The 12,078-nt window shown below is 47.3% G+C and overlaps 1 protein-coding gene across 9 annotated transcripts in view; it reads right to left on the bottom strand.

Annotated features, from left to right (window-relative positions):
- Positions 1 to 2,387, bottom strand: part of ITGA11 (integrin subunit alpha 11) — a 303,932-nt gene extending 301,545 nt beyond the window's left edge. For all 9 annotated transcript variants that reach the window (XR_005747817.1, XR_005747814.1, XR_005747815.1 and 6 more), the window contains exon 1: positions 2,235 to 2,387. Coding sequence is in view for 1 of the 9 variants with exons in the window: in XM_040342234.1 (XP_040198168.1) it covers positions 2,235 to 2,286 (52 nt within the window). In the remaining 8 variants the exon portion in view is untranslated. The remainder of the gene's footprint in view (positions 1 to 2,234) is intronic.
- Positions 2,388 to 12,078: the final 9,691 nt, after the last annotated feature.

The following is a 12,078-nucleotide window of genomic DNA, read 5'->3' as shown; positions in this document are numbered from 1 at the left end:
CACCGGCAACGTATATGATACTTTACATACACATCACTTCCTATATAAGAAGCACAGGGAGATCATGCAAACTCCATGCAGTCAATGTCCTTGTCAGGATTTGAACCGGGGACCCCCAAATGCTGCAAGACAGCGGTGCTAACCACTAAGCCATATGTATTGAGCACCATCCATTTGTGCAGCACTTTACCATATATTCACATCAGTCCCTGCCCTTAAGGGGCTTGCTGTCTAATCTTACAATGCAAACTCCATGCAGATGGTGTCCTGGTCAGGATTTGAGCCAGGGACCTCAGTGCTAACCACTAAGCTGTCTTTATATCACACTGGCAACATATATGACATTTTACATACACATTACTTCCTATCTAAGAAGCACAGGGAGATCATGCAAACTCCATGCAGATGGTGTCCTGGTCGGGATTTGAACCCGGGGACCTCAGTGCTGAAGGGCAGAATTTCTAACAACTAAGCCACTGAATTTACAGAGCCCCAGCAAATTACTCAGCACTGTACTATATATTCACATCAGTCATTGCCATTAAGGAGGTTTACAGTCTAATCTCACAATGCAAACTCCATGCAGATGGTGTGCTGGTCAGGATTTGAACCGAGGACCCCCAGTGCTAACCACTAAGCTGTATTAATATCACACCGGGCAACATTTGCAGCACTTTATATACACATCGCTTCCTGTCCTAGTATCCAAGAAGCACGGGGAGATCATGCAAACTCCATGCAGGTGGCGTCCTGGCCAGGATAAGAACCGGGGACCCCCAGTGCTGCAAGGCAGTAGTACTAACCACTAAGCCACCAGCAAATTATGCAGCACTTTACCATATATTCACATCAGCCCCTGCCCTTGAAGACCTTACAGTCTAATCTTACAATGCAAACTCCATGCAGTGATTGTCCTGGTTAGCATTTGAACCGAGGACCCCCGGTGCTGCGAGGCAGTAGTGTTAACCACTGAGCTGTATTTATATCACCATCCAACATTTGCAGTAGTTTCTTTTACACATCCCTCCCTGCCCTTCCAATTGAGACGTACAGGGAGATCATGCAAACTCCATGCAGATGGCATCCTGGTCAGGATTTGAACCGAGGACCCCCAGTGCTAATCACTAAGCTGTATTAATATCACACTGGCAACATATATGACACTTTACATACACATCACGTCCTGTATAAGAAGCCTAGGGAGGTCAAGCAAACTCCATGCAGATGGTGTCCTGGTTGGGATTTGAACCCGGGGACCTCGGTGCTGAAGGGCAGCATTACTAAGCCACTGAATTTACAGAGCTCAAGCAAATTATGCCGCACTGTACTGTATATTCACACCAGTCATTGCCCTTAAGGAGGTTTACAGTCTAATCTCACAATGCAAACTCCATGCAGATGGTGTCCTGGCCAGGATTTGAACCAGGGACTGCAGTGCTAACCACTAAGTCACTGTGCTGAACTTGTAGAGCACCAGCACTGTACTATATATTCTCATCAGTCTTTGCCCTTAAGGAGGGTTACAGTCTAATCTCACAATGCAAACTCCATGCAGGTGGTGTCCTGGTCGGGATTTGAACCGGGAACCTCGGTGCTGCAGGGCAGTAGTACTAACTACTAAGCCACTGAATTTATAGAGCCCCAGCAAATGATGCGGCACTGTACTATATATATTCACATCAGTCATTGCCCTTGCAGTCTAATCTTAGAGTGCAAACTCCATGCAGATGGTGTCCTGGGCAGGACTTGAACCGAGGACCCCCCAGTGCTGCAGGGCAGCAGTGCTAACCACTACGTCACTGTGCTGAACTTGTAGAGCACCAGCACTTCACTATAGATTCTCATCAGCCGTTGATCTTAAGGAGCTTGCAGTCTTATCTCACAATGCAAACTCCATGCAGATGGTGTCCTGGGCAGGATTTGAACCAGGGACCTCGGTGCTAACCACTAAGTCACTAAGTGCTGAACTTGTAGAGCACCAGCACTGTACTATATATATATCAGTCATTGCCCTTACAGTCTAATCTCACAATGCAAACTCCATGCAGATGGCGTCCTGGCCAGGATTTGAACCCAGAACCCCAGTGCTGCAAGTCAGAGGCGCTAACCGCTACGCTGCCCGGAGGAGAACCCTGACGCCTAGTGAGATTCTAAAGGCAGAGCCGGTGGTGGTTCTGACCAATTGGGTTGCGGTCCCCGGAGCAGGAGACGATGTGTCCTTTCTATCAGCTCACCTAGGAGAAGGCACACCACCCAGGTGGCCAGAAGTCCTCTCCAGTGGTCCATACTCCAGACTCTGATCCCTCTGCCAGACCGGTAGCCGGAGGAGCAGCTGCCACTTTCCCACTTCAGTCTCCGTGATTCCCTGGCTCCCAAAACTTTGGAGTTTCATAGCAGACGGCGGAGGAAGTGGGAGGACCAGACTCCGGGAGGAGGAGTACGGAGGAGGAGGACGACACATCAGTGGGCAGTGAGAGGACATTCATCATTTCATCATAAGGTCATCAAGAAAAAGAATCTCAGCCCCTTCACTGCCCGCCCTCCCGAGTCAGATCATCCGCAGAGATGAGGAAACTCAGACGGCGGCGGATATTCGCGCTACCTGCTCGTCTTTCATCATCTTGGCACCATGATGGCCAAAGCATCTGCCGAGGTTCAGACACCGCGGTGTCCTGACTTATGTCACCATTCCACATCTGGCTTCAATGGAGAATATTCCCGGCCTGAGAATATATGACGCCGGAGTGATTCCTAAACATCCCCCCCTGAAAACCAGAACCCTGTTTTTTTATGGGGACTCTGATGGGGGGACTCTGATGGGGACACTGATGTAAAGGGGGACTCTGATGGGGACACTGATGTAAGGGGGGACTCTGATGGGGACACTGATGTAAAGGGGGACTCTGATGGGGACACTGATGTAAGGGGGAACTCTGATGGGCACACCGATGTAAGGGAGAATTCTGATGGGGACACTGATATAGGGAGGACTCTGATGGGGACACTGATATAAGGGAGGACTCTGATCAGGACACTGATGTAAGGTAGGACTCTGATGGTGACACTGATGTAAGAGAGGTCTCTGATGGGGAAACTGATGTAAGGGAGGACTCTGATGGGGACACTAATGTAAGGGGGGGAACTCTGATGGGGACACTGATATAGGGAGGACTCTGATGGGGACACTGATGTAAGGGAGGACTCTGATGGGAACACTGATGTAAGAGAGGTCTCTGATTGGGGCCACTGATGTAAGGGGGGGAACTCTGATGGGGACATTGATGTAAGGGGGGGGAACTCTGATGGGGACACTGATGTAAGGGGGACTCTGATGGGGACACTGATGTAGGGAGGACTCTGATGGGGTCACTGATGTAAGGGGGGAACCTGATGGGGACACTGATGTAAGCGGGGACTCTGATGGGGACACTGATGTAAGGGGGACTCTGATGTAAGGAGGGACTCTGATGGGGACACTGATGTAAGGGAGGAGTCTGGTGGGGACACTGATGTAGGGAGGACTCTGATGGGGACATTGATGTACGGGGGTACTCTGATGGGGACACCGATGTAAGGGAGGACTCTAATGGGGACACTGATGTAAGGGAGGACTCTGATGGGCACACTGATGTAAGAGAGGACTCTGATGGGGACATTAATGTAGGGAGGACTCTGATGGGGACATTGATGTAGGGAGGACTTTTATGGGGACACCAATGTAAGGGAGGACTCTGATGGAGACACTGATGTAAGGGAGGACTCTGATGGGGACATTAATGTAGGGAGGACTCTGATGGGGACACTGATGTAATGGGGACACTGATGTAAGGGGGACTCTGGTGGGGACACTGATGTAAGGGAGGACTCTGATGGGGACACTGATGTAATGGGGGACTCTGATGGGGACACTGATGTAAGGGAGAGTCTGATCTAAGGGGTAATCTGATATAAAGGTGGACTCTGATGTAAGGGAGAATCTGATGTAAAGGGAGACTCTGATGTAAAGGGGGAATCTGATATAAAGGGGGAATCTGATATAAGGGGGACTCTGATGTAAAGGGTGAATCTTATATAAGGGGGGACTCCGATGTAAGGGAGAGTCTGATATAAGGGGGAACACTGATATAAGGGGTAATCTGATATAAGGGCGGACCAGTTGTGGCCCCGTCCAATAGGGGCGCCCTGGCGCTGCCCCCTCTCTCCACTCCGCCCCCCTATATGCAATGGATAGATTCATGTATAGAATTTTAGAATTTTGGGATTTTCGAACTTCCAAATTTTTTTAATTTCCAAATTTGGGTATTTTTTGGATTTTCAAACTATCAAATTTTCAAAAAAAAAAATTGTTAAACGAATTTGTCGAATTTTCTTTTCCTATTGTTATGAGAAGGCCGATGTTATGAAATGAAATGTACGCTGTGACCATAGAACATCTTCAACTATTGCAAAAAGAGGGAGACTTTACTAGATCAGGAACCCCCATACCCAGGACTGTCTTAATGAGAGGGCACACCTGGGAACTGCCCAGGGGCCCCAGCTGCATGAGGGGCCCCTGCACTTTCCCCAAAGCAGCTGGTCCTTGAGCCCACGCTGTCCCGAAATTTGGGGGGCCCGTGATGGCACTGAGAGTGATAGATACACAGGGGAGGCAGTCTGCATCCTACCTACTTGATGTCTGTTTACCTGCACTGTCATCATTGTCGGGGGCCCCAGAGCATTACTTTGCCCAGGGGCCCATGATGCTATTAAGACGGCCCTGCCCATACCTTCTTCGCAAAACCCTTCACACCTCTGTGGTTAAAGAGCCCCTGTCACTACAGGATTAAGTGGAGTCAGCACATAAGCGATATAAGTGAAAAAAAAGTGAAATTGTAAAAAAAATATTATAAAATGTTGCAAATAAGTAATTTTTCTTCATAAATTTAGGCCAAAATTTATACTGCTAAATTTCTTTGGTAAAACGAACCCAAATTAGTGTATATTATTTAGTCTGTGCGAAAGTTATAGAGTTTGCAAACTATGCTACGGATCATTGAAAATTGATCAATCCTGATATACTGACAGTACAAATACCCCCCTAAATTACCCCTTTTAGGAAGGACCGTCCAAGTTATTTAGTAAGAGGCATGGTGAGTTTTTTGAAGTTGTCATTTTTTCCCACAATTTTTGTGAAAATTAGGAAATACATTTTTTTTACACAAAATTGTGATAGTAACAGGTTATTTCTCACACACGGCATATGCATACTTGCAACAACACCCCAAAACATTCTGCTATTCCTCCTGAGTATGGCAATACCACATGTGTGAGACTTTTTCACAGGTTGGCCACATAGAGAGGCCCAAAATCAAAGGAGCACCTTCAGGTGTTCTAGGGTCTTAAATTACACAAATAAATTCCTGACAACCTATCACATTTTTGAAGGTCCTTCATACTTCTAACACACAGCATGTACATACCAATTACACCCCAAAATACATTCTGCTATTCCTCCTGAGTATGGCAATACCACATGTGTGAGACTTTTTCACAGGTTGGCCACATAGAGAGGCCCAAAATCCAAGGAGCACCTTCAGGTGTTCTAGAGTCATAAATTACACAAATAAATTCCTGACAACCTATCACATTTTTGAAGGTCCTTCATATTTCTAACACACAGCATGTACATGCCAATTACACCCCAAAATACATTCTGCTATTCCTCCTGAGTATGGCGATACCACATGTGTGAGACTTTTTCACAGGTTGGCCACATAGAGAGGCCCAAAATCCAAGGAGCACCTTCAGGTGTTCTAGAGTCATAAATTACACAAATAAATTCCTGACAACCTATCACGTTTTTGAAGGTCCTTCATATTTCTAACACACAGCATGTACATACCAATTACACCCCAAATACATTATGCTATTCCTCCTGAGTATGGCAATACCACATGTGTGGGCCTTTTTAAAAGGTTGGCCACATAGAGAGGCCCAAAATCCAAGGAGCACCTTCAGGTGTTCTAGAGTCATAAATTACACAAATAAATTCCTGACAACCTATCACATTTTTGAAGGTCCTTCATATTTCTAACACACAGCATGTACATGCCAATTACACCCCAAAATACATTCTGCTATTCCTCCTGAGTGTGGCGATACCACATGTGTGAGACTTTTTCACAGGTTGGCCACATAGAGAGGCCCAAAATCCAAGGAGCACCTTCAGGTGTTCTAGTCATAAATTACACCGATAAATTCCTGACAACCTATCACATTTTTGAAGGCCCTTCATATTTCTAACACACAGCATGTACATACCAATTACACCCCAAATACATTCTGCTATTCCTCCTGAGTGTGGCAATACCACATGTGTGGGACTTTTTTTACAGGTTGGCCACATAGAGAGGCCCAAAATCCAAGGAGCACCTTCAGGTGTTCTAGAGTCATAAATTACACTGATAAATTCCTGACAACCTATCACATTTTTGAAGGTCCTTCATATTTCTAACACACAGCATGTACATACCAATTACACCCCAAATACATTCTGCTATTCCTCCTGAGTATGGCGATACCACATGTGTGAGACTTTTGCACAGCCTGCCCACATACAGAGGCCCAACATGCAGGGAGCACCTTCAGGCATTCTAGGAGCATAAATTACACATCTAATTTCTTGATGACCTTTTACAGTGTCTTGAAAATATATTCATACCCCTTAAAATTTTCCACATGTTGTCATGTTACAAGCAAAAACATAAATGTATTGTATTAGGATTTTTATGTGATAGACCAACACAAAGACGCAACATAGTTGTGAAGTGGAAGGAAAATAATAAATGGTCGCTGAGCACGTTCCTATCTGCTGCCTGGACCAATCCTCTCCTCTGTGGATTTGAGTTGAGGAAGGAAGTGGAATGAAAATAATAAATGGTCGCCGACCACATTCCTATCTGCTGCCTGGGCCAATCCTCTCCTCTTTGGACCACTCCACTACTAAAACCACAGGTAGTCTTATGTTTACCCTCAGCAGAATGTATTTTGGGGTATAATTGGTATGCACATGCTCTGTGTTAGAAATATGAAGGGCCTTCAAAAATGTGATAGGTGGTCAGGAATTTATGTGTGTAATTTATGACCCTAGAACACCTGATGGTGCTCCTTGGATGTTGGGCCTCTCTATATGGCCAGGCTGTGAAAAAGTCTCACACGTGTGGTATTGCCGCGTACGTGGTGGAAGAGTCTGGTATGCAGAGGGAGGCTTCTCTTACACCACTGACTCGAGGCCCCTGGTAGGGAAAACAGGAGGCGCAGGAGTCCAGAGTCACACGAGAGCCTTGCAAGGTTGCTGGTTGATGAGCTGGACTGGAACTGAAGCAGGAACTGGAACGGACCCAGGAACAGCTGTCGGATTGGGGGCTGGAGCTCAGGCAGGTGCGGGCAGATGGACTGGAAGAGTAGGCACACAAGTCCAAAGCAGGCGAACACTGGACCAGGGTCAGGTACAAACAGGTTCGGTAACAGGCTGGCGGCAAGGTAGCAGGAGGAGCAGGCAGGAACGTGGTCTCAGGTACAGGCAAGTTTGGCAACAGGCTGGTAGCAGGGTAGCAGGAAGAGCAGGCAGGAACATGGTCTCGGGTACAGGCAAGTTTGGCAACAGGCTGGTAGCAGGGTAGCAGGCAGGAACATGGTTTCGGGTACAGGCAAGTTTGGCAACAGGCTGGTAGCAGGGTAGCAGGAGAAGCAGGCAGGAACATAGTCAACACAGGCCGAGGTCGAATGCAGGCAGATAAGCAAGGATGGTCAGAAGCAAGCCAGGTAGGGTCAGCTGGAGCAGGATACAGGCAAACGACAATCAGGGGTCTCGGGTAACGCTGTAGACCGGACAGCACCGATTCAAGGAAGTAAGGCAGTCTATATAGTCTATTAGCGCCACAACGTTACTGGACGCGTGTGCGCCCGTGCACAATGATGTTGGCATTTCGCGTGGCACTAGTGCGCAAGCGTGCGTGCGCATAGATGCGCGTGTGCAACCGTGCACGCAAACGTGCCCGCGCAGCCCTTCTCAGTGGGACATGCAGAACATCCATAGTTGCCATCTTGATTGCTGGCGTGCCCTTCCTGACAGGTACCGCCATTCTCAGGAGGAGTGGCAGAATGTATTTTGGGGTGTAATTATTGCTGTGTTCAGGCTGTGTTTTAGAAATATATTTTAAATGAACAACTTTGTGTAAAGAAATTAACTTAAAGAAAACGTAAAGAAATTAACTTTATTCAGTGCTTTTTTTCTCAGACAATAGGTGCGGGAACTCCTCCTTTCCGAGTCACCTCTTTTCTCCGCCCCTACCCACCTCCCAGTAATGCCCCTTTTAGACAATATAGAGCCAAGTATAATTTTGTAGTGGAATTTGGTATTGATATCAAGAAAATCAGTAAAATAGATCCCCATGCAGCCAGCAACAATAGATCCCCCTAACAACAATGGACCACCCACAACAAAATCAACCCCCCCCCCCCAGCAACAATAGACTTCCAGCAGCATCAACAGATCTCCGCACAGCCATCATTATTAGACTCTCTGGAAGCCATCAACAATAGACCCCTCCCCCAACAGTAGATCTCTTTCAGCAACAACTGACCCCCCAGAATCAATAGGTCCCCCACCAGCAACAATAGATCTCCTCAGCAACAACAGACTCCCCCTGCAAAAATAGATCCCCAGCAGTGAGCATCAATATCCTGCAGCACACCCCAGCGCCCCTTGCCATTACATACAGTCAATCCAGGAGGTGCCGGAACTGCGTCCCCCCGCGTTCCCGCTGAAAAAAACCTTCAGCAACCTGTCTCTCAGCCCCCTTCTGTCTCTCATCCCTCCTGCCTCTCAGCCCACCTGTCTCACAGCCCCTCCTGTCTCTCAGCCCCCTTCTGTCTCTCAGCACCCCTCTGTTTCTCAGCCCCCTCTCTCAGTCCCTCTCTGTCTCTCAGCCCCCTGTCTCTCAGCCCCCCCTGTCTCTCAGACCCCCTGTATCTCTGCCCCCACCCTCTGTCTCTAAGCCCCCCCAGTCTCTCCATCCCCCCTCTGTCTATCAGACCCCCCTCTGTCTCTCAGCCCCCCTCTGCTGTCTCTCAGCCCCCTCTGCTGTCTCTCAGCCCCCTCTCTCTCACTCACTCCCTCTCTCTTTTACACTCACCCCCTTTCCCACAACCCCACCTCTCTCTCCCTCGCCCTCTCATGATATACAATAATGGATGTGGGGGAATTTTGGTGGGCATGATTTTTTTTTAGGGGGGGGGGTAGCATTTTATTCAATTAAAGTGGGCCGGTCTGGATGAAGTCCGGGGCTACATTTTTGTCCCAGTCCAGCCCTGATCGCCAGGGTATGTAAACTTTTGATCATGGTCATTTGGGTCGTTTCTGTTGCCATTATGATATAAAAAAGAGTAAACACAGTTGATTGATAATAAATGGCTTCAGCCAAACGCTAATCATGAGTGGGAGAAAAGTTTTTGTGTTATCATTCATATTCTCTGAAAAATGGCCAAGAAATCATAAATTCTGACAGGGTATGTAAACTTATGAGCATAGGTGTGCGCAGCCTATTACATTAGGGTCTGCACCCCAAAGCAGAAAGACACACATGCGTGTGTGTGTGTATATATATATATATATATATATATATATATATATAAATACATTATATATATATATATATATATATATATATATATATATATATATATATATATATATATATATGGTAAAGAACAGTGGATGGTGTCAGTGGGCGGGGACTGTTGTCTTTTTATTATTACGTTTTATTCTTTTTAATGTCTTTTATAATATATTTTTACAATAATTTTTTATTATTTTCTTTTACAATTTTTTAAGAGCACCATAGGGGGGGCTTTGGTGAGATATCAGGGGCCTAACCATACTCCTGATATCCCACTTTTGAGACAGAGAAAGGGGCTGAGAGATTCCCGAGTCCCTTTCTCTGCAGCCAAGCAGCATGGGGAATCTGTGCAGCACAGGATGATTAGGGTGTCACACCCTGTGCGCATGCCTATGCTTATGAGCACAACTGTATATCAGGGCTGTCTTAATGAGAGGGCCCACCTGGGCACTGCCCAGGTTTTCCAGCTGCATGAGGGGCCCCTGCACTTTCCCCAAAGCAGCTGGTCCTTGAGCCCATGCTGCCCTGAAATTGGGGGCCCCGTGATGGCACTGAGAGTGATAGATACACAGGGGAGGCAGTCTGCCTCCTACCCACTTGATGTCTGTTTACCTGCACTGTCATCATTGTAGGGGCCCCAGAGAATTACTTTGCCCAGGGGCCCATGATGCTATTAACCACTTAAGGACCCCTTCACGCCGATATACGTCGGCAGAATGGCACGGCTGGGAACACCCAAGTACCTGTACGTGGCCATTTAAGCCCAGCCGTGGGGTCGCGTGCCGCCGGCGCGTGCACGCGACCCGGTCCGAAGCTCCGTGACCGCGCCCACGGGACCCGATCGCCGCCGGTGTCCCGCGATCGGTCCTTCGGAGCTGAAGAACGGGGAGAGGTGTATGTAAACACACCTTCCCTGTTCTTCGTTGTGGCGCTGTCATTGATCGTCTGTTCCCTGATATAGGGAAACACGATCAATGACATCACACGTCCAGCTCCACCCCCCTACAGTTAGAAACACATATGAGGTCACACTTAACCCATTCAGTGCCCCCTAGTGGTTAACGCCCAAACTGCAATTGTCATTTTCACAGTAATCAATGCATTTTTATAGCACTTTTTGCTGTGAAAATGACAATGGTCCCAAAAATGTGTCAAAATTGTCCGATGTGTCCGCCAAAATGTCGCAGTCACAAAAAAAATTGCTGATCGCCGCCATTAGTAGTAAAAAAAAAATATTAATAAAAAGGCAATAAAACCCCCGCAAATATTTTGCGCTGCCCTTTGATTCACGGAGCAGTAGCTCCGTAAATTGCGAGGGCGCGCCAGCAAAATTGCCCGGCGTAAGCGCGCGCAATGTAAATGATCCCGCCGGGGGCGGGAATCATTTAAATTAGGCGCGCTCCCGCGCCGAGCGTAGAGCGCATGCTCCGTCTTTCCCGACGTGCATTGCGGCAAATGACGTCGCAAGGACGTCATTTGCTTCAAAGTGAACGTGAATGGCGTCCAGCGCCATTCACGATTAACTTACGCAAACGACGTAAAATTCGAACGTCGCGACGCGGGAACGCCGGGTATAGTTTAGCATTGGCTGCCCCTTCTATTAGAAGGGGCAGCCTTACGCTAAACACGCCGTACGGAAACGACGTAACTTGCGTACGCAGGGGGCGCGCAACATTGTGAATCGGCGTAAGTATGCAATTTGCATACTATACGCTGACCACAATGGGAACGCCCCCTATCGGTCATCGCAAGAATGCAGCCTAAAATCTGCGTGGCATAAGAGCCTTATGCCACGCAGATTTTAGGCTGCAGTCGGCGTAACGAGTTCTCTGAATCAGGAGAACTCGTTACGCCGGCGCAAGTCAGCAATTGCGCTGCGTATCTATGGTTACGCAGACGCAATTGCTTACTGAATCTGGGCCAGTGTTTTTTTTTTCAAAATTGTCGCTCGATTTTTGTTCATAGCGCAAAAAATAAAAACAGTAGAGGTGATCAAATACCACCAAAAGAAAGCTCTATTTGTGGAAGAAAAAGGACGTCAATCCTGTTTGGGAGCCACGTCGCACGACCGCGCAATTGTCAGTTAAAGCGACGCAGTGCTGAATCGCAAAAACTGTCCGGATCCTTTACCTGCATAAAGGTCCGGGTCTTAAGTGGTTAAGACGGCCCTGCTGTATATATATATATATTGGTCCAAGCTGAACAGATGTACTGCAAAAATATGCATTTTCATATTTTCCTTCGATATGCAATCAGTTTTACGCTTTTTTTCGAAGGCCACGTGTTACTTATTTGGTGCATTTGAACATCATCCATCAGTAACATAGAACATTCCCTGCTTGGGCTTTTCATAACTGAACAGGATTTTTGATACACAGTAGCGGAAAAGAGATTTCAGGGTAATAAAAACAGAGAAAAG

Source organism: Rana temporaria, chromosome 3, assembly GCF_905171775.1.
Source record: "Rana temporaria chromosome 3, aRanTem1.1, whole genome shotgun sequence".
NCBI lineage: Eukaryota > Metazoa > Chordata > Amphibia > Anura > Ranidae > Rana > Rana temporaria.
Note: the sequence above shows the minus strand (reverse complement) of the source record. Positions and strands in the feature narration are given on the sequence as shown.